General features: G+C 39.4%; 1 protein-coding gene across 2 annotated transcripts in view; it reads left to right on the top strand.

Annotated features, from left to right (window-relative positions):
• Positions 1-19,648, top strand: part of mta1 (metastasis associated 1) — a 45,171-nt gene extending 25,523 nt beyond the window's left edge. The window contains exons 4-18 of one of the 2 annotated variants that reach the window (XM_032547330.1): positions 1,831-1,957; positions 3,807-3,870; positions 4,839-4,956; positions 6,111-6,213; positions 7,869-7,968; positions 8,106-8,294; positions 9,851-9,925; positions 10,061-10,119; positions 11,463-11,599; positions 11,832-11,983; positions 13,060-13,249; positions 13,350-13,439; positions 14,255-14,410; positions 16,385-16,534; positions 17,717-19,648. In XM_032547330.1, coding sequence (XP_032403221.1) covers positions 1,831-1,957; positions 3,807-3,870; positions 4,839-4,956; positions 6,111-6,213; positions 7,869-7,968; positions 8,106-8,294; positions 9,851-9,925; positions 10,061-10,119; positions 11,463-11,599; positions 11,832-11,983; positions 13,060-13,249; positions 13,350-13,439; positions 14,255-14,410; positions 16,385-16,494 — 1,670 coding nt within the window. In that variant the 3' untranslated portion in view covers positions 16,495-16,534; positions 17,717-19,648. The remainder of the gene's footprint in view (positions 1-1,830; positions 1,958-3,806; positions 3,871-4,838; positions 4,957-6,110; positions 6,214-7,868; positions 7,969-8,105; positions 8,295-9,850; positions 9,926-10,060; positions 10,120-11,462; positions 11,600-11,831; positions 11,984-13,059; positions 13,250-13,349; positions 13,440-14,254; positions 14,411-16,384; positions 16,535-17,716) is intronic. The other variant, XM_032547332.1, reaches the window with a different exon arrangement.
• The last annotated feature ends 3,816 nt before the right edge of the window (positions 19,649-23,464 follow it).

The following is a 23,464-nucleotide window of genomic DNA, read 5'->3' on the forward strand; positions in this document are numbered from 1 at the left end:
TTTTTATCTGTTATTCAGTTAATTTCTTTCCTGGTGGTGCCTATCTCCAGGGGTCATTGAGCGAGAGGTTGCCAGTCTATCACAGAAACACACAAACTAATACCTAAGGGCGTGAGGCACCAATTAATTCAATAGGAAGCCAGAGTACCTGGAGTGAACCCTCATATGCACTGGGAAAATATGCAAACTCCATGCACAAAGCCCCCACACCAGGATTCAAACGATGGAAATATTCAAACTTGCTGCCAATGCCAATAAGACAAAGTACATTCTTCCTTGTAAATGTTTATACATAAAGCGTTTTTGCAAAACAGGAAGATGAGGCTGTATTGATCCGGGCACTCTGACTGTTTAGTGTTCATCAGAGAGACAGTCTGGGGGAAGAAACTGTCCCCAAGGCGGCTGGTTTTTGCAAGTGACGCTGAAGATTTAAGTCCAGATGGTTTGTGTCCAGGATGGCTGGGATCTGCAGAGATGTTAGCTTATCCTTCTCCTGACCGTAGACCTGTACACGTCTTGTTTTGTGGATGAGCTAAACCACACAGTGATGGACGAACACAGGACAGACCGAATAATTGTTGTGTAGAAAATGACCAGAAGGCTGGAAAGATTGTACTTCTTGAGTTTCTACAAGAAGTCCAGCCAGGAAGAGGGGTGGGGGATTTTGGGGTTTGTGTGTGAGAGATGAGGATGTGGTTTCTCAACATTAAACACAAAATTCTACTTTTAATGACTACTGCAGTTTCACGCTTGGTTGGTTTGGGGTCCAAAATTGCAAAATTTGCTACATTTTCAGCTGGTGCAGGTCGCTTTTACATTGTGCTGTGTCAAATGAAGAAAACGCTTTGAAAAATCAGTTTCCCCGTTCGCCTGTGGTGGCGCGAAAACCTGAAAAGAAGACGTGAGCACAACATCCTCCTTCGTAGAATACGAACAAAAATGGAGTAGCGTCAGATTTTAGTGGTTGCAGGATTTCTCTTTTGTCTTCAGTGAAAAACCAATGAGCCATTTTTTCCATTAGACTAGAGCATTTGTTTAGGTTGTATTTACCCAGAATGCACAGCTGTAGGTCGTTTTCTGCTTTTCTGCTTCCATCCACGTAATGCATTCGAGCAGCGCTGAAGTTTACTTTAGCCGAACTGAAACTGAGGTTTGTAGGCGGAGCAGAGTTCGCTTGTTCAGTTCACATCAGCGTTCGATTCACACCTCCCCAAACGAACCGGACATTCAAACTCTTAATCTGAACTGATCATGGCTGGTGTGAATGCACTTTTCTTTTTTTTTTTTTTATCCTTTCATGACAATCATCCCTATTTCATAACAGAGCACCTTTTTGCTGTTTGAACCTCCTGTCAACGTGAGTCAGAGCTGCACAGGAAGCTTTTATAATTTCCTCTGCTCACATCAAAGATTGTTTTTGCTATTTCTTTAAACCCCAATGCAATCCTTCTGAGCTTATTACTTTTGTGATCAACATGTAAGACATAAAACGGCAGCTGTATACCTCAGCCAATATAAAGGAGGCAGAATTATACGTGAACTTGTTTCTTTTTGCTTTTTCTTGTACGCCAAGTCAGTCAGATTCCCATAAAACATGTCTGAGGTGTGTGAACACAGCTCGTGTCTCTGGGGGGTTCATTGTTCTGGCTCATCAAGTGCGCGTCCCCGTGTTTTGGGTCCTCTTGCCATGCACCCGAGACAGTGTACCGACAGCTGCCGAAAGATTTTCCGTTCCTGCTGTTTTTCCCAAAGGAGCCCATTGTTCCACCTCATCTGATGTGCGTATATTTGACCTTTGTTCCCTGTTGTTGGGTTTTTTTTGTACTCTAGGGGAGTTGGAGGAGGAGATGGAGAATTCAGAGATGGCCGATCTCCCCGAGAAGCAGAAGCACCAGCTCAGACACAGAGAGCTTTTCCTGTCGCGCCAGCTGGAGTCCCTACCAGCAACACACATCAGGTAGTCCACCAGCAGGCCTCACTAGCTATGCTGCGCCTTTGCTTTGTTTCAACTTTTTTTTTTCCTTTATTTGAGACAAAATACAAACTTAGAATATATCAAACGAAGAAAAACATTGTAATATTATAATAACTGATTAACCCAGAGGTATCAGTCAATTTTCAACCATCTGAAGTCATTAAGGACAAAAATTCCCATTCCCTGAAATAGTGCTGTGAAAACTTTACAGGTTGAAACTAAGTTGTGACTTGTTTTTTCTCAAAAATGAAACTCTTAAGATTATACACATAATTATATTTTGCAAGCACTGAAAAATTTAAAATTGGGGCTTTTAATGGGAGTATTTTTTTCCTCAGAAAAATATATTAACATCACGTTCTCAATCTGACATTTGAAGGTATAAAACCCTGATTGATGTTTAATATATAATTATGATCAGGACTGAAGTTGATCAAAAGACTTGCCCTAAAAAAGTAGTTGAAAAAGATGTGACTTGAAGTAATATTTTAATCCGAAGCCTCACAAATCAAGTCAAAATTTTGAATCCTTTTTTTTTTTTTGCATAACTTTTTTTTTAAAATAGATAACAGTGGCATAAAGTAATAAAGCTGAGATTTAAAAGGTTAAAATTTTCTGAATGTTTGAGACAATTGTCAAAAGGAAAGTAAAAAGAAAACTGAAATGTTTTTTTATAGCATTTCCTGGAAGGGGACGCGTTTGTCCTTTATGAGTCAAGATGATTGAACATTTATCTTCTAATGGACTGCTATAGAAATACCAAAACTAAAAAAATGGCTTGTTGATGAGGGAAAAAGTGTTGAAAAAGACAAAAATGTTCATAAAGACACCTGAGGGTTAAGAGGTGCCGTGCTTTATTAAAACATCTGGCACTTGGGGCGTGCCGTGGTGGCGTAGTCTTTAGCGCGACCCGTATTTGGAGGCCTTGAGTCCTCGACGCGGCCGTCGCGGGTTCGACTCCCGGACCCGACGACATTTGCCGCATGTCTTCCCCCCTCTCCTTCCCTGTTTCCTGTCAGCCTACTGTCATATAAGGGACACTAGAGCCCACAAAAGACCCCCTGGAGGGGTAAAAAAAAAAAATCTGGCACTAAATGAAGCTCTGATGTCATGGGCAAACCGAGCACTAAATACCAACAGAGGCCAGTTTCTAGACTTAACCCTACCGTTACTCATCAGTAAGCTCCATTCATTACCACGTTATGACTTGACATTTCTTCGTCAAAGCTGGAAGGTTAAGGGTTAAAGAAGAGTCCTGAAAGGTTAAAGCCAAGACTGATTAAGACTTCCTGATTTACACGGGTGTGCAGATTTTTTCACAGGTTGTCGTGAGTTTGTCACCCTCCCAAATTAGATATAGGGGTGTTAATAATTTTCTGTGAAATCCTCTAAACTTAGAAAGTAGCAATTAGCGAAGCCAAACGGACACTATCGCTGACGGACCTCCGTACCATGAGTCATCTGATTTGGAACAAAGTTATAAATGCGCACTTTTATTTTTTAGCCTCACTTTAAACAAGTTTAAATTATCCTGGTTTTTGTTTATATGTAACAGAATAAAAATTGCTGAATGGAGATAGACAAACACAATTTGAAACTTTGCATTTTCTCCCTTTCCTCTTCGCAATTATGCATTACTTTGTGTTGGTCTGTTACTAGAAATGAGATGCGTTGAACTTTGGGGTTTTAACGTGATTAAATGCTACATTTTAGGGATATGAACGCTTTTGCAAGAAACTGACAATGTGTCTTCTGGCCTTTCCTCCAATTTCTCTTTCATCTCGTGCATCTCGCTACTTTGATTTTCCTCCCCGTCCTCGCCCGACTCCAGAGGGAAGTGCTGCGTGACGCTGCTGAATGAAACCGAAGCCCTGAAGTCCTACTTGGACAGAGAGGTATGTATGTGTGCATTCCTGCGCAGAAAGCATGCAGGCATTCTTGCAGTCTTCTCACCAGAGCTTGTTTTTTTGGTTTTTTCCATCTTTGATTATGACTGGTTTCAGTTTTTAATCTCCTGCAGCTATACGTAATGGTGCCTGACAGTTGCTTTCCATTTCAGCTTTTTTCTTTCTTTTTTTGGTTTATTTCAAGAAGAAAACTTTGTACAGTTTTAGAATTTCTTCATCACCTCAACTCTAATTGCCGCTTTAACATTTCATAATTTTCAAACAACTTTCCAACAAATTCAAACAAATGCTTTAGTCTTGCTGTCCTTCTGATTTTGCTTTTTTTTGCAACAATAAACCCAATCAATGACATTCAATTCAGATAAATGCATAGTTTCTTTTCCCATTTTCCTGCGGCTTCTGCGTTGGCAGTAAATGTTTCCTGTGGCTTTAAACAACTAACATTCCAAAAAACGTTTCTGCCGCACAGAGCATGAATATGTTGCTATAACTAGCTCATGTTAATGGCATCCATCGATATTGTGAGTGAAAATCCTTGAGCACTTGAGGAAAAAATTATGGAAGGACTGAAATTTATACAGTATGAGATCTATACACACAGCCTCGTAATTCTGAGGAACAGGCTTTTGTGCGTCTGGCCATGAAGCTACGGTATGCATCCAGCCCCAGGTGCAGATGCCCAGCGGCATCATGGGATTTAAATATGTGATTAGGTGTGTTAGATTTGCGGGCTTGTATGAGGTTGTGTGGGTCTGAGTCTTACGAGTTTAAAGATTCCTGTTTCCAGATGAATTATTCAGCATGTTGACCCAGAATGTTCTGTTCACACACAGTAATGAGGAGACGAGAGACTAGCAGCGAGGAAGCCGCGCACACACACAGTCAGATAACGGCACACTCTCAGGCCCGGTTGCCCGTCTTCTGCTCTGAACTTTCCTCCCGCCTGTAATTCCCAGGATGCCTTCTTCTACTCGCTGGTGTACGACCCTCAGCAGAAGACCCTGCTGGCGGATAAAGGGGAGATCCGCATCGGGAACAAATTCCAGGCTGACATCACCGACCTCCTGAATGAAGGTAGTTTAATCTGGCCTGTTTAAATAAACATTGGATTCAAAGAGAAGGTTTTTCTTTTCTTCAGGGAATATTTTCTTGTTTTTTTTAACCACTGAATATTGATGCGGTGCATCTGAACGGCACGGTAGTCCAATAACTAACTGCTTTCATATCAGAACCTGATCCTGAACACCGAAGTCCCAGCGCTATCCGATAGTTTTTCAACTAGCAAAAGTTTATTCACCTCTCGAACTTTTTCACACTTTGTCACAATAGAATGCATTCAATCTCTGTTATGAGATTGTCCATCACAAAGTCGGCTGGTTGTTGAATAAATGTAAAGGTAGTCTAAATACAAATGCATGCCACACTTTTCAGATTTTAATGTGTAAAAGAAAAAAAAAACCCCATAAACTATACATCAAATTCAATATTGCTTTGTTTTGGTCGAACGGTTATCAAATTTCTTTATATTGCACGTTTCCAACAACTAAAGCTGCAAAAACTCAAAGACCAAACATTAGACAGAAGATCCAGCCAGTAAGGCTGTTAAACTAAGAAAAACAGCTAGAAAAGAAAAAGGACATAATAAATCATCCAATGATCAGCTCCAATCAGTGATTGGCTGATCAGTAACTGGAAATTCAGCTTATTTTTCATCCCAATTCATTAATTGCATCAAAACCAAACACTTTTACTATTTTCACTCTATAAACTCGCCACCTAACACGTGTGCAGACATATGATTTGCTTATGTAATTGTTTAATTACAATTTTTCAGATTTCTAACCTACTACTTCAATATACAAACCTGCAGCAGATTTACCCTCCTTGTTTAGACAAAAAAAATATGGTTTTGGTCAAAATCTGCATCTGCCAAGAAAAGCTTCCATAACTTGTACTTTCACAGAAAATGAATCATAACCACAGCCTTAATTTTATTCAAAAATTACAACGTACCATAGTAAAATAATATGTTTGTCTCAATACTGTAAAAAAATGTAAATGTTTGTGGACACATTATATGTTTTGCCAAAACCTTTTCTTCTTAGCAAGTAGAAAAAGCAGAAGCTGCAAACCAGGCACAGTTGGATTCAATAAAAACTTTAACAGGTAGATGAGTTTTTCTTTTCCTTAAATCAAATTATGTTTACTGTGTGTGTTGGTAAATTCAGATGAAGAGGACGGCAGAGACCTGGCAAAGCTAGAAGAGAAGATCTGGGATCCCAACAGCTCACTAACAGAGAAACAGATCGACCAGTTTTTAGTCGTAGCTCGGTAAGTAAACAATGAAAAAAATAATCACAAGAAAGCTGTTTAGAGAGGAACACTAATTATGCTAACAGTGGGCAGGTTGTTTTCAAAATTTCCCAGGTTTGAATTAACGTGAAAGCCAAAAACGGTTTAAATGTTTCGGTTCCATCAGAAATGATGTGTAGTACATATGGAAAGTTAAGGTGAGAAGAGCTACTACAGAATTAAGATTTTGTAAGTATATAATCATAATTTTATACTGAATGCGCTATCAGTAAGGCCATGTTAATATGCCGCATGAATAGCGGCATTACTAAACTTTTATTTTAATAGAAACAAAAATAACACAAAGTGCTTCTCATACGTTCAAAACAGATGTGCAGAACAACCACTAGTGTGAATAAAGTTAAATAAATGGGACAAAATTTGCTGCTTTGACATAAAAAATAATAAATAATAAACCTAGAAGTGGTACAAAAATATATTTTTATTCAATTTAAAAGTGTTATAATGTTAAAACTAAATAAGTAACATGTTGGGAGGAATAAATATTTTCATGTATCTAAATTTGATTAATAATGTACGCATCGTTTCCAGAGTGCTTTCATCTTTGTTTGTGGAAATCCGTAACACCTCTGCTCTTTTATCTTCCTGTGTGCAGAAATTAGCATAATCAACAAACAAATTGGATAAAAGAAATGAGCCAAAAAGAACAACAAAAAAAAACACATAAAGGGAAATGGCAATAAGAATAAGCACTCACAGAAAAACTCCAAAATAAAATATTTCTCTTTGAAAAGACCGTCTGTAGATAAAATAAGTTTGTACAAGAAAGAAACATGAAGCCTCCAGTCTCATCAGATGTTGTCCCTTAAATGTGGTTCCACATTGGGAAGTGTTGTACTTGTGATATTGCGTTGCTACCAATCTGTTGGGAGCTGTGCTTGTTGTGCAGCCTGACGGTCGCTGACAGAAAGGACCCGTCATACTTTTGGAGGCGGTGCCGCTGTTTTGCTGGAATAAAATCCTGTATTAAACCAATAAACAAACATTCCCTCATTGGACATGCCAAAACTGACCTGAAGAGCATCAGAATTTTATTTTATTGTTTAAAATGGAAAATGTTTAGGAGCCCTTTAATAGTCAGAAAGTATCCTTGTTCAGTATTAGGGCTGAAACGATTAATCACATTATTCGGGATGAATTATTTGTTGAAATAACCATCAACTAACTTAATAATTGATTAATCGTTAATTTGAGATTATGAGTAAGTAAGTATAATATAGTAAGTATAAGTAATTAAGCCAAAATCTAAAAAATGTTTGCAGTTAAGAAGAAAACCCATTTGTCTGTAAATATTTTACCCAAAACTCCTCAAGAGGCACAGTTTTAGCTTCAGCTGGGTCAATTTCACTAAAAAAAGAACTATATTATTGCATTTCAGGCAATAAAATGTATTTTTCTATTATTTAAAAAAAAAAAGGAATTTAATTGTTTATTTACACATTTTAATGTATTTCTAATATTGTAGAATAAAGGCTTAAATAGTTAAATGAAAAAATCTGAATGTGCCCAATTTTTTAAAATCCGATTATTCGTCAGAATAATAGCCAGTAGCCTCAATAATCGCCAGTTGCAGCACAGTTTTGCGTCTTGCTGAAGCCGTCTTTGTCCCACAGGTCGGTCGGTACGTTCGCCAGAGCGTTGGACTGCAGCAGTTCTGTCCGGCAGCCGAGCCTCCACATGAGCGCCGCCGCCGCCTCCAGGGACATCACACTGGTGAGACACGTGGAAGCGGGTTCGGGGGTTCAGCTCAACGTCGTGCCGCTGCTTAAAGCGTGCAACCTTGTCTGCGCAGCTGTTGATATGCTAGCGATAGCTTAGCGTTTTAACTCTGCACGGCGGTTCCCTTCCAGTTCCACGCCATGGACACGCTCCACACCAACGGCTACGACATGACCCGGGCCATCGCGGCTCTGGTGCCTCAGGGTGGGCCCGTCCTCTGCAGGGATGAGATGGAGGAGTGGAGCGCCTCCGAGGCCAACCTGTTCGAGGAAGCGCTGGAGAAATACGGCAAAGACTTCACAGACATCCAGCAGGATTTTGTAAGTGAGGAAACCAAAAAGTAGCGCCTTCACAGAATCGCTTGCTTTTTTTTTTTTTTCTAGCTTTTGTTCTCCTAAAGTAAAAAGACTGGAGTTGATCGTTCAGCACAGTCATGGCACCGGTCTCATACTTATCATCATGTTTTTTTGTTTACTTTTAATGATGCGTTTTTCAAAAAATTATTTATTAAAAATAAGAACGGGTTGCATTAGTTTAGCAAATTTGCTGCAAATATTCTTCAGCCAACCTGCATACATTCAAACTTGTTCACCCAGTTTTTGTTTTCAGCATTCATTAGAGCAGCAACTAATTATTATTTTAGCACTCAGTTAATCTATCAATTTTTCAAACCAATCAATTAATCAAATAAAAAAAAATTGCATATTCTACAGATTTTTCATTTAACTACTACTTGCACCTTTTTTTAAAAACAATATTAGAAATACATCAAAAGTTGCAAATAAAAAACAAAAGAAATTCCTCTTATAAATTTGGGAAAAAAACATGTTTGTTGCCTAAAAACATGTTGCTGGAATGTTCCACAATGTGCAATTGTGGCACATTGATCATTTGTTGCAAAAGTTGCATCTGTAGCTAAAAAATACTTCTTACCTTTCTTAGCTGTTTCTGCTTGACTTAATAAAAGCATTTTTTAGGTTAACTGAGTGTAATTTGTTAGCAAAAATGGACTAGCAAAACATCCTTTGTATAGTTCTGACTATATAAAGAATAGTAAAAAACTATTTTTTTGACTGTTTTTGTTGCTGAAAGTAACACACTTTCAGCAACAAACTTGCTGAAAGTGTGTTCTTTCAGCAAGTGTCCTTTTTTTTAGAGTTAATGATTAATTGATTACTAAATTAGTTGACAATTATTTCAATAGTTGATTCATCTCTAACGTTCATTGAATAAAGCTATGTTGTATGATCGAAACAAAGCTAAACTGCAGGACACAACTTGTCTGTCAGATATGTAGTGTATTTCTAACTGCTGCCCTACAGGGGATCTTTGCAGATTTATTTAGTGTTTTATTGATTATTTATGAACTGGACCGTTTTTTTTGTTTTCTTTTTGGAAAGCAGCCTGTTCATCCTGTGTGTGGTGATCACACAGATCCATTTGAAAACCAGGTTGAGTTCTGCTGAGGAGCTGGGAGGAAGATGCTGCAGCTCCTCATTTTCTGATTAGGCTTCAGCCTGAGAAGATTGAGCCCTTTCTAATCCTCAGTTAGCTGTCACCGTGAGCGTTACTCCGCCACCTGGTGGCCAGCGTCTCTCAGTGCTACTCATTCTTGTTTCCAGTTTAGCTTGTTTTTTTTTTTTTTTTCTTTTTTTTTTTTTTTGAACAGCAGCATGGGTGGGGCTGCAATTTCCTACAGCTTTGTTTTAAACTTTGAGATCTGGAATCAGCTTCAGCTGAACCAGAGAATAAATCTTCAGGTTTTCCTGTCAGAGGGAAAATGTTCCACAACAACAACTCTGTGGCAAATTGGATTTTATTTAAACAATCAGCTAGATCATATGACCATGTCCATCATTCTTCTCTTCTTTCTCAGCTGCCCTGGAAGTCGCTGACAAGTATAATTGAGTATTACTACATGTGGAAGACTACAGATAGATACGTCCAGCAGGTACATTGTCCTTACATGGTTGTCCTTACTTTAAGCTCGGTACCATTGATGTTTGGTCGCAAGAAGACGAGGAGCTGAATAGATCTAATCCTGTTGTTCTTCCTCTCTCCTCCTCCTCACCTGTTCCTGCTCCAGAAGCGATTAAAAGCAGCCGAGGCAGAGAGCAAACTCAAGCAGGTCTACATCCCCAACTAGTGAGTGCTTTCTCTTCAGATACTAAGACTTTTGGACGTTTCAGTTCAAAGCAAGAAAGCAACACAGGTTGCTAAGCTAAAAAAGCTGAAGTTGCAGCCACAAAAGGTTTTTCTTTTTTTTTGGTGATAAACAAAAGCAATTGTGAAGTGATTGTAGCACGCTCTTGTATTTGGCTCCCTTTCCTGTGATGCCATTAAATAAAATGAGAAGTCACCTGATTGCTAAATGAGGCGCTCTTCTTTGTGTCGGGTGTGTGTGTGTGTATATCTGTGTGCGGGCGTGTGTGAGGGCGTGGGCGTGTGTGTGTAATCTCAGTATAAATCCAGCTCAGAGAAAACACTAGGATAGAAGGGGCATCATGAAGACCAAGAAACACTGAAGATAGGTCAGAGATAAAGTTGTAAAGAAGTTTAAAGGAAGATTAGGTTATAAAATATGCCAAGTTTCAAACATCAAACATAACTCTGTTCTATTCACAATTTTTAAATATGAATATGGCAGAACTGAAAACTACGGATGCACAATATTGTCTGAAAACCTTAAGATCTGGACCACTGAACTTTGTCACTGCCCTTTAGAAAAAGTCCTTACAACAGGCCAAATATTTTGTTTTGGTCTATCATACATTTTAGTTTGTGTCTGAACCTTAGCATGCCTCATTCAGCTGCTTCCTACATTTTGGAGGATAGAGTGTGTCTGAGAAGCTTCCAGACAGAGAAGGTCCCATCGTCAGAGGCCTTCTTTAAGAGGTTAACACACAGAGAGGAAGTATCCGCTTTCAGAATCGCTCTACGCGTAACGTTGCAGTTTGATCTACATTTGCTCCATGCTTTCAAAGATGGACTCGTTGGTCTCATCTCTAAGAGTCAATTTGAGAGTCTGTAGGGAGTTTGAAGAACTAAAAGGGAGTAAAACAAAGTGTGGAGTGGTCCATCGTGTCTTTTTTTTAAAAATTTTTTATTGGATCTTATTAAGGTAACTGTATTACTTATATAGAATTCAAATCAGCAGTAGTTGTTAAATGATGGGAATAAAGACAAATGAGGGCTTAATAAAGACTAGGAAAGAAACGCTGCAACTGATGTGAGCCAGAAAAAAAACAAACAACAAAAAGCATTCCAGCAAACTGTGTGTGTGAAAATCTTGTGGTTATGCAAGAGAAAACCTTAAAGGAAGTCATTTCTCCCCTTCCAGTAATTAAACTTTAATATTTGTCAGATTTTGGTCATCACATTCTTATTTATTTATTTCCTCCCCCCCACTGGTCTGTACCTGCGTTCATGTTTTAAGACGGTCTGTTGTTCTCATGTCTGACTCCGTCTCTGTTCGCCTGAACTTCCAGCAACAAGCCAAACCCCAACCAGCTGAGTAACAGCGTAAAGCCAGCGCTTCTAAACGGAGCAGCGGGCTCAAATGTCCCAGGACCGCTGGGCTCAGGGCAGACCCCGGGGCTGGGCAGAGCCTGTGAAAGCTGCTATAGTAAGTTTTCCAACTTAGCACATTTAAAAAAAAATTTTTTTTTACTATTATAATATAGATAATTTAAGAAAAATACAGACTCCCTCTCTTCTCTGTGCATCACATTAGATGATTATGATGGAGGTAAACATCAAATCCCATCATGACTTCTCCTATCAGCTGACAAAGAAAGTGAAAGTCTGTGCTCTGTCAGGCTGATGTTGTTGTGGTGTGTGTGTGTGTGTGTGTATAGCCAGTAGCTCCTACCAGTGGTACTCGTGGGGACCTCCCAACATGCAGTGTCGCCTGTGCGCTTCATGCTGGACCTACTGGAAGAAGTACGGCGGCCTGAAGATGCCCACAAGGCTGGACGGCGAGAGGCCGGGGCCCAACCGCAACACCTTGGTAACGGCTGCATTCCTGGACCGTTAATCAGAGGAAATCCTCCTGACTCAGTCAATCTAGCTGCATCTCAGACAATGGCTGGTTATTTTCCAAATTCCGTTTAGTCCGCCCCCTCCCCCAAACTCTCCTTTATCTGTTTTTGTTTCCTCAATTCCACTTTGTCCATTCGACCGAATTTATTAAGTCAAAAAGTGTCGTTATGCAATGAGAAAGTCTAGAAAGAGATCCACATATACAGCTTTTCAGGCTTCACTAATAACAAATTAGTGCCGTGGTTCAATAGAAAATTGAAATGACTTTACAAGATGGTTAAAAGCATTTTGCTGTCAGTTTTTAAAGAACTCAAACTTTATTTTCAAATGAAAGAAACTCGTGTTATTTTTTGTTATTTACGGTTGAAACCAGACATTTTCATCTCGGAGATGTTTTTTTTCCCCTCGCTGTCTGAAGTTAAATCAGACTAAACTTTTCTTGTTTTATGTTAGTTATAATTACCAAAATAATTTCCATTTGCTAAATGCCAGAACACGTTGCGGAAAGTGTTTTAATTTTACTTGAAAACTTCTTGAATTTTACAGTGGGGAAAAGTGGACCGACTCCGTCTGTGTTCATGTTTTTGATGTTGGTCTTTGCTATCTGTGGTCGTCACATGTACGCCTGCGCCTTCAGTAGAGCATGTACTGACTAAACCTATAAAGAAGTTTCCAGCCCTGATTCTTGCATTAAGCTTCAACCTTTTTGGGTTTTATTTGGTTTGCTTTTATTTAGAGGAAGTTGGTGTTTCAGTGAGTTTTGCCCGCTGCTGGTACGGTAGCTGCAGCGGCCAAAATAAAACAGAAACTATCAGGGTTTGTTAAATTCTCCACTCCCGTCTGGATTTTCAAAATGATAGCGGGGCAACGGGGCCTCTACTCGCAGCAGTAAAGTACCCATCTGAGTCCAGGTGGAACAAATTTACCTCAAAGCCATCTTGGCACTTTAGAGTCATTTGCTTTCAGGGTAAAATAATGCGAGATACGAGTCCTGCCTTATCCTTGGCGAGGATCCTCTGACCGATCCGACGTTTGTCGTTCCAGAGTCCTCACGGCCTTCCTCTGCGGCACAGCGGCAGCCCCAAGTTTGCCGTCAAGACCCGGCAGGCGTTTTTCCTGCAGACCACCGGCGCGACGCGGCTGGCGCGACGCCTCTGCGAGGACATCATCCGACCGCGGTACCTGGCCCGGCACCCCTACCTCCCCGTCAACACAGCAGCCATCAAAGCAGAGTGTAGGAGGCTTTGTGTTCCCAACAGCCAAACTTTGGCCACATTCAAATGTTTTTTTTTTGTTTGGTTATTGATGAGTGTTGTTTCGCTGACTGACTTCAGGTGCTCTGAGGTTACCGGATCGGCCAAAAAAGCCATCAGAGCTCAAACCAGTGGAGCGGAAACCTCTGGAGTCTGTGGTTCGGTACTTGGGTAAGAGGCCTGCTGTCAAGTTTGTCATGTTTCAGCTTATCTGTTGAGCATGAGAAGCTTTTATTCTTAAAAAAGAAGCCTGGGAAAGTCTGGAAATATCTGGGATGTTATTTCAATCCAGGAAAAGTCTAGACTAAGAAAATACGAATGCTTCCAGACTTTATTCCCTGGCCGGTTGTCTTTTCTTCCTCCCTGCCTCATCTTTCCATTTTATCCTTTTCGTTCCTTCCTTCTCTCCTCTCCTCTTTCTTTATTGAGCCCTTGCTTCCTCTTATCCTTCCCTCTCTGCTAACTTCCTTTACCCCGTTGTTCTTGTGCCTTTTTTATTGTCTTTCTTTTCTTACTTCTTTCCTTCCTTCTTCGCTCCCTTATTTGTGCCCTTTTGCCCTTTGGATTGTCCTTTCTTTCTTCTGCCCTTTCTTCTTTTCTTTCCCATGTCCTTCCTTTTTCCTCTGACACATAATTCCCATCTTTACTTCTTGTGTCCGACCCGATTTGTTTCTCGTGTCCTTCCATTCTTCCTTGTTTCCTTCCTCGATCGTGCTCTTCCTTTGTCACTCCATTACTTGTGCCCTTTTGTCTTTCTTTCTTTGCTTTTTGCGTCCTACTGCGTTTGTTTGTTCCGCTGTTTGTTCCTGTTTCTCTTTTGAATTCGTCTGTTGTGCATGAGTCGTTTTTGTTCAAAATTTCTCAAATCCAGACAGAAATTGAGTATTTATTTATTTATTTTTCCTTTTACGATGTTTATCCGTTTGAAAGTAAGGCTTCTGGTGTCTTCTTCTCTGCCTGACCTGTTTTCTGCTCGCTGTGTTCAGAAGCACATCCCCGTCCGTCCAAGCCCAACCCGCCGACCCGTGGCGGATCCATCTCAACAGGCAGCTTGACGCCCATAAAGTCCTCCCCCATCCTCAACAACGGCTCGCCCACCATCCTGGGCAAGCGCAGCTACGAGCAGCACAACGGCCTGGATGGTGGGTTTCTCAGATTCAGGACATTCTTCCTTTAGCTAAACTACAACAACCAGAATGACACCTTTGTGTAACTATGGCGACCTCTATTCTCTCATTTAAATCACTCTCTCTGCCAAAAGTTTGAGTTCAGCTCGGAGATCAACACACGTTAGATATTTGGTTCCTTTTTTTGAGGCTGTGTACTCCAGTTAGCGACTAATCAATTACTGAACTAATTGGCGATTATTTCAACTAATTGATTAACCACAATTAACCAATCAATTGTTTCAGCCCTGCACCACACTTCGGAGATATTTTTCTTTGCACAAGGTTTAAAAAAAAAATAAAAATCTTTCTTCCACTTCAAAATCCCGATCTGTTGTGTTTATTCAGCACATAAAAAGCCCAATTAAATGCACCCGCAAAACCTCCAAGGGGTATGAATACTTTTTCAAGGCCACCTGACTCCAAAATCGAGATTCCGCGAGGAGCCGCTGTGGTCCTGTGTGATGCGAGGAGTCGGGTTAGCGTGACACTGATGGATCGGGAGTACGCCAGAGAGAGGAGGTAGAGCTGGAGATCCGATCAGCCGCGCTGCTTTAGCTGTAGGCTGTAGTGCGTGTTGTCATGGTAACGAGGCAAGGAAGCCTCTCCGAGTGTTTCCTGAGGGAGACGATTCAACCGGCCTCCGAGCCCTCGTCAGTACCACGCTTGGTCCATGTGCTAACATTTATTTAAATCACTAGTTAATGGAGCTGCAGTCGTTTCAAATCCAACATGTCGAGGTCGTTGTTATAAGATAAGCAGGGGGCTAATGGCAGGTTGTTCATGAAGCGTATTTTCTGCGGCTTCTGGGTCGTGTCTATAATTATTTAAACTTCCTCTAAATGTGTTGCAGTTAAAAGTGGCCGTGGTAAATATTGCATCAGCGTGTAAAATCACTGGAGATGCAGCGGTCAGAGCCCGGTCCGTTTGAAAGCAACGTTTTCATCAGGAGCTGCTGGAGGATCTGAACCGAGTCGGTCCAGAAACCCGAACAGAGAAAATGGGAAGAAAAGAAACATTAAATGTGCTGAGATCGGCTTCGATAAACGTGGAGCTAAACAAACAAGAGGTTCTTATTTGTAGCGTCCAGATAGATGAACACATTTAGTGGACACGAAAAGACTGAACTCTGATGCAGGTGATTTGTTATTTTTAACATAAATACTCAACCATGCAGGCAGGAGTGGTTGAAAACTAATAAAGGGAATAATGACTAAAATAGCACTTGATTATAATTTAGAATGTTTTTATGTTTTTAAAATGTTTGTTTTTTGTAATTTATTGTTATAAGAATGACTCATCACATTTTTCAAGCCTGCTAGTTATCAACTAATCTGTGAAATTAGCTGAGATTGAGTTTTTTTACTTTTTTTTTTAAACACTGTATTTATTGCAATGTTGAAAACTACTTTCTTTTTAAAGAGGATTTTTTACCAGACAGTTGATGCGAAAGTTAAGTTAAGTATCAGCCCTAATGTCTGTCTACATCCCTTTGTTCCACTCTGTGATTTTTGCCTGAGAAATATGAAAATCTGAGTGGAAAACTGTGAAATTTCTCACAAAGAATATCTAGGAAGGCTTTTTTTTTTTTTTAAACTGTGATTTCTCACTTCATGCATCCTGAAAATCCATAAAACCATTGATCTGTTATCCTTAAACATGGCTTCTCTGATAAACGTCCTCTGCATCCATTTTACAAATTAAAACGAGAGAAAGATCCACAATATAGTCAAATCGGAAAAACTGAATATCGATAATGTTCGTTAATTTTTTTTTTTTTTTGCTGCTGTCATCACGTGAAATTAGTTGCTTTTGAAGCCAGCAGGGGGCAGATGAAAGTTAGATTTTTTTCTTTCTCCCACTGTAGAATTGGCAGATTGAATCGGTGTGTGTGTGTTTGTGTGTTTTGATATCTGCTGCATCAACTCTCCCGCTCCGCTCCATTTGCAGGCACCAAGTCCAAAGCCCTTACTCCACAGTGGGACATTATGGCCAAACGCGTTAGCGATGTGGGACGGCCCTCGGTGTCCCTGCAGGACGAGATTCACGAAGTGGACTGAACTCTCCGTGGGAACAATCTCTGCTGCAAACAGCAGTGAGGTGAGACTTTGGCTTCTGCTGCTGGACCGCTTTGAACACCAGGGGCTCGGATGATTTATTCAGCAGGTTGTCTGCTTGTTGGTGGTGTTACCAATGTTGGCTTGAGAGGTGAAAACCAAGCTGAAATTGAACACCTTTGCAAGTCTTTAATCTTTAAAAGGTTAGAACAGAAACTATATATGTTCATCACACCAAGTTTTTGTTCATGGTTGTGACATAAAGCTAATGAAACCCCCAAATTCTGTTTCTCAGAAAACCTGAATATATCATAAGGCTGATATTTTTTTTCTTTTAAAGAATTACCACATTATTTTCTACATCATCACTGGGAATACAACAGACTTGACAGCAGGCTGTCCAGAGTGCTGTATGCAAACTTATTTATGGAATGTTAAGTGGAAGGAAAAATTGTGGTGCACATTAGCACAGTAATTCATGAAAAATTAGCTCCACCAAGAAGCTGTAAGCCCTAATCATCTAAATTAGCTCAAATATACATAGATAATTCTTCTGGTTTAGTTTATTTGCTAAACATTTGCTCACTAAGGCTAAAATTCATGTGCTGTTGTAATAAAATTTTAACATTAAACCCCATGATTTTTAATTGACAATATTAAAGAATTAAAGAAACAAGTAAAAAAGTATTAAAACTGTCACTAATCTACAAATTACCAGTTTTTAGTATTTTTAATGATTCAGTGGGAGGAGGGACAAGACCATCAAAGATGAGTGAAATATCTAAGAATTTAATCCTGTTTTTCCTGTGAGAAACGTTATTTATTTCTCCCAAATAAAGCTCGTTTCTGTAGTTTATCTCATCATACAGTAACTCATATGTGACACAATCATGGCATTCATCTGTGAATCCTGGGTAGTGAAAATATTTGTGTCTACAATTCAACAAATTCAAATAAACTTTGAAAGTTTAAAACCTTGGAATGGAAAAGTAAACTGAATGAAATATTACACTCAGATATTTATAGCCATGTCAGACCAGCCCCCTGCTACTGTAACATCTGGTTCAGTTTCACGTTTTGTATTTAATTACCAATGATATTCAAAAACTTCCAGCTGCACTTTTCTTCCCTGTGTGACAACCTGACGATGCTTCTGCTGCCCCCATGTGGCCAAAGATATTTAATAGCATCTTTTTTTTTTTCTTCTCTTTTCTTCTTTCTCCAGCAGGGGGGAGAAAGGAAACGGAGGAGGCTTTCCTAACAGACCATAAGTGTGGGCAGCTGGACAGCATTGGTCACTTTTCTTTCAGTTTGTGTCTCTTTGCTGCTGGAGGCCAGGCGACCGCTTCGGCAGAGGTCTCCATCAGAAGACGAGCCTGACTGTACAGGACTGTGTTTATTACTTACATTACTTGTTATTACTGTCTTTGTAATTATTGTTTTTGTTTGTTTGTTTGTATTTTTTTTTTTTTTTACCAACTATAACTCGGTTTGTTTGTCGATCAAACGATGGAGACTTGTAAAGTTTCATGAGAAGTGCTTGAGGAGCCCCTGTGGAGAAGGAACGTTAACATAAGCCACTCGCATCTTTTGTTGTTGTTTTTTTTTTTTTTTCCTTTTTAAACAAGATCAAGTCGGAAAAGAGACGCACTTTTCTTTTTGTTTCAGCGACGTGAGTTCAACTTGTCTTCTGCGTCGCTTAGGCCGGCGCCGCTCTGCAGCCAGAGGAGGGTTAACTTATTGAGAAGGACTTGATGTTTTTTTCTACCTTTTTCATCAATTGGCAGCATCTCTTCGCTTCGTAATGTAATTAAAATCAATAGATTTTTTTTTTTTTTCTTTTCCCCTCTTCTTGTTTTGGTGTCTATCCACAGAGGTGAGGTGTTAAAACACACATCGACTGTTGCCGCTTCGGGCTGCTGTCAGGGTGTGTGTGTGTGTGTTCATATATATATTTTTTTCTCCTCTACTCCACACCGGGTATGCAAGCAGGGTATATGCAAATCTACAGCAACTCTTCATTCCTAATGGCTTTATATGTTGTCGGTATTGGAGCGGATTTAAAGCTCGAGCTGTTCTTTGTTTTGTAAGCAAACATCTGAAATGAACTAAAAAGCAAAAGGAATGCAGTTTGCTTTCATGTCCAATCTCTTGTCGGTGTGTTTATTTTTTGTACATTTGTTGAAAAGTTCGTGAGCAAAGTTGGCTTTTCCAAAAAAAAAAAACAGATGTAATTTTACCATCCGTCCATAACACACGTTTACAAATCAACCAACCAATCATCTAAAACAACCCGATTGTGAATAAGTATCTTCTTCAAACAACGCTCTGACTGTAGTTCATTTGAGTCCTTGTAGTTCATTGAACCTAAGAACTATTTAGAGGGCTGTCCAAACTTTTTTTGTCGCTCGGCCCAAACAGCCGACCCCAGGTATCGACGGGCAACAACAACATTGTGAGAGCTGACATTTTTACCTGTTTAACAATAAACTAAACACACAAAGAAACCAAGTATTTACATCTTAGAGGAAAAGTCTAAACATGGAGATCTGTGGCTCATTGGGAGGTGTAGTTCTTTTGCAATCAGAAAGCCGTGGGTTCGATTCTGACCTCCTGCCAAATGTCTGTGTTCTAAAAGTTTTCTATTTTCAAATTTTTTATTTCTTTTTCTTCGGGCGTGGGGGGATATACTCAAACAAGAGATATGGGTCACTTCTAACAAAAAGAGGCTTTTTGTGCCACATTTCTTAAATGTTTTCTTCTACATAAATCTCTGTATTTGTGTAGTTCTGCTTACTTTGAAATTAAAATGACTGCATAAAAATGTCAAGATACATACTCTGTGTTGCATCTAACATTTTTTTTTCTTAAAGAAGAAGAAATTAATTTGTCTGCAACTGTTTTCGAGAGGCCTGGCGTCACTAAAGTTTTCGGCATGAAAGATTTTTTTTTTTTAAAAGGTGGCAGACGACACCTGGGCTGCATCTTTAGACTCCGCCCTCAAACCCCACAGCTTAGAGTTGCAGCGTCTGGCGTATCCTTGGACTTGTTTTTCACACTTTTCCAATCACAAACACCAAGTAGGGCATGTGAATATGACTAGGACACATGGTTTTCAAATATTTTTTTATAAATAAAAAATCCTTAAATTGTGGCATTTATTTGTGTTTATCTCATTTACTCTGTCAGGAATCCACTGTAACCAGTCGCCATGTAAATGACTAGAGTCCACTTGTGTGTAGTGGGAATTCAGCTGTTCTGTGAACGGCTGAGGGGAGCGTTGGGTAAATTAACAGCATCGTGAAGACCAGGGAAGACGGCGGACAGGTTGGAGATAAAGTTCTGGAGAAGTTTAGACCAGAATTAGGTTATTAAAGTCTAACCCCAAGCTTTGAACATTTCACAGATTGCTTTTTTTTTTTTCTTTTCTTTTATACGCCCCGTCTGGCAGTGTAGCATTCAGAGTCTAGCATTCAAAAGTCCAACAGATTTACTTTCAGAAGTGGAGCAATGCAGCTTTTACTACTATGCAGAGAGAGAGAGAGAGAGTGTAAGTAAACGCAACTGTTGCCGGGTAGTGTGACCTGATCACTGAGCCAATGAGAAAGATGTATCAGCTATGAAACTACATACAAAATTAAAATAAATATTTCTAAATATTGTACACGTAAACGCACATCTGCAATGGACATTACAAACATTTGCATATTGAACATGAAGGCAACAGGACTACATTTAAATGAAATATTTCCCACAAATAATAAAACAGATTCTTTTAATACTTAATTGCATGAAACAGCCCAAACATATCATGTTAAAAATACACATATTTTTTTTAATATATAATAAAACTAAAATTGACAGTCTTTCCGAAACCCACAAGCAACCTTTTTCAAGCTCTAAATGAATAAATAAATACAAATGCACGACACAATTTCGAGACACTATTGGTCAGAAGTGCTTATTTTATATTCCACCCATTATACAATTATGAGATACGTTGTGTTAGCCATATAAAATGCAGGTTGTGGCTGTGACAAAAAACTTGTGCAAAGAGTTTAAGGTTTTGCAAAAACTTTGGACAGGCAGTGCAAGTATGATGGCTTCAACTTTAATGTAGTCTCAAATCTGCAATTTAACCAAATGATCACAGGAAGCCCATAAGAATACATATTACTTAATTCACAAGGCAAGTGTGAAGTTCTAACAAATACTTATTTCCAGAGAAGCAATGTAATTTTTTTTTTTAATGTTTTCTTTTGACAACTTAAATAATGGATCTTTTTCTCATCAGTAAGTACGGATTAGCTGCAGCCTGTTCTGTAACATTTGGATTCGGATTTAAATCATCTTCAGTTGGATACGTTCTCCCTCGTCGTCTCCAACTTCTCCTGTGCCGGTTGCTTTTTCTCCCCAAACACATACTTCTCCTCTGTGACCCTCCTGAATATTTCTCCGTTGAGTCATCTCAGGCGGCTCTATCTGCGATGGTTCCCGTGCGTTTGTTGCCCTTTTAAGCTTTCAGAAAGGGAACTTTGCGACGAGGAAGGCGCATCTCTTAACGACTCGCTTCTTGGCTCAGGGACGAATGTTATGGCCTTGTTTTTGAGTCCGATCTGATCCCTGGTCCGATGACGTTTCTGTGCTGGAGGAGCTCGATATTTGTGGTAGCTGCAGGAGACGACTGGTGCTCACCGTGGAGACGTGATCCGTTCCAGTCCACTCGTATGCATGACCGGATCAATTCTGACGGCCAGCATAATGATTTTCAGAAAGCTTTTAGTTTGACTAACTGTCTGCAGTTACGTACCCGAGCTTCTAGACTACATCACTACCGAGTATATTTTTAATAAGTGGAGGACTGCTTAGAAAAGATGTCAATGTTCCAGTCACATCCTGCATTATATTATTTTATCGTAAGTGGACACTATTTATTTGATCAGGTTGGTTCATGTGGAGCAGTAGGCTGTGTTCTGCAGAAATCAGTACGTTAACACCAATATAACGGCCACAAAGTCATAGAGGCAGCTTATTATCTAGACGTAAACTTGGAAATTGAAAATGATAGGCAAGACTGCAGACTAAATATTTAGTTTGCTGCTTTCTAGTATGCAACAGGGCCTTTAGTTGTCCACCCATAAATGCTTGAATTTTACCACAGATCATAGATCTACATTTTTTTAAATGCATCTATTGAGATTAGGATTACTGTTGAGTTTGAATTGATGGCTTATCTATAGATAATATACCGTATATATATATTTTAATTTAAAGGGGTAGTGTTATGTGTTTTTATCATTTCATAGCACAATCAAGTAATTATGTTGCCATTAGTTGTAAAAATGCTGCATATATCAAATACTACTTAAGAGAAATTTGACTTTGGAATTTAACGCCTTGAAATTGGGTCTTTGCTTCTTTAAAAACTCTTGCTCTTTCTGAAACTCCGCCTTCAGGAAGTCATTACAACTTTTAACAACGTTTTTACCAGCGTTGTACTGAGCAGTGGCTCGCATAAAGAGCTCAGCGGATGCCCAGTTCCACCAGGTGTTTGCTAATTGCTGCTGGCTAGTCTGAAGGAGCTGAGCGGGGGGAGTCTTAGATGGAGGCTGCTCAGTGAGAAGCTTGGAAACTGCAGCTCCAAGGAGGAGCTTCATCCTTGAAGGCAGGGGCTAGGTGTCCACCCAAGTATTTTGCACAACTGAATGGTTGCCACGGGAGATTAAAGTATTTCTTATGCATGAAAAGAACAAGGCAACACTCCAGGTATGATGTGGGAATACCATTATAACATGATGTAAAGCTCAGAAAATTTTATTTTTACGTAGTTGTGTCCCTTTAAAGGAAATGGAAAGTTTACGTTGGACCCTGATGCAACAGGTTTAATCTTGACTTTGTGTTTTAGCTCAGTTTGTTCACAAATGCGTCTTGACAATCAACTATCCGTTTTTTCCCCAGCCAATTGCATTTGACCCTTTTCCTAGATTTCACCACATCTGTCATTAGTGGTAGCAAATTGTGCTTAAGAGCCAGCAGTATGTAGTATCTCCAAAAATACAAAGTATTCCTGGGGTAGAGAAAGAAAAAGTGAACGGACTAAGAGACAAACACAAAGCTTGAACAGCTCCTAATCATCTCTATAAATATTAGGGACGTCTTATGGCTTTGACCCGCACAACTTTTAATGATAATGGAGGCCTACTAATTTTTTAATGAGAGCCTAGAAAGACCAGAGTAATAAGTTAAACTGTAAAACGTGTATCTGACTGGTCATAACTCTGGTCTTGATGGGGCAGGGGAAAAAAATGAATAAATAAAGTAAAACAGTTCAGTGGTAAAGAAACAAAAGTTACTATTTGTGCTTAAACTGTGAGGGATTTTTTTCTTTTTTTTTTTTACATCCAGACAATCCAAACGTAACCCCTCATTTCGATCCAAACAGAAGAAAGCAAAGCTACTAAAGAGGAGCAGTGATGGAGCAGATGGGCGGATCGAAGCGATGAATCACCAGCCTGCATTTAACAAGGAGATGATGGAGCTTCAGTTTAGTACAGAGCCAATGAATTGGATAAAGAAGTCTGTCTTAAGACAAGCACATGTCTCTCCACATCACGGGAAAGTAAGTTTGCCGATTATTTCAAGTGGTTATAGTTGCCAGATGGAAAAAAAAAGAGAAAAATCAAGTATCTTGATCCTGTACTTCGATAAAAAGAGCAAACAAAAGTAACTAAGGAGACGGTTCCTTCTTGCAGTGCTCGGTCAACTTTGACAAGAAACAGCTGAAGACTAAATATTTGAATATATTTTTAATTATATAAAAATTATATTAATATTGCATATTAACATTAATTATACTCTACCATACATGCAAAGGAAGTGTATCAAAGTATTTTTTAATGGAACAATTTTAGACAGAATCCTAAAATTCTGTCTAAAATTGTAGATTTAATCAAGTTACAAAAGAAAAGCATGT

The sequence above is a fragment of the Xiphophorus hellerii genome, chromosome 19, assembly GCF_003331165.1.
Source record: "Xiphophorus hellerii strain 12219 chromosome 19, Xiphophorus_hellerii-4.1, whole genome shotgun sequence".
In the NCBI taxonomy this organism is placed as follows: Eukaryota; Metazoa; Chordata; class Actinopteri; order Cyprinodontiformes; family Poeciliidae; genus Xiphophorus; species Xiphophorus hellerii.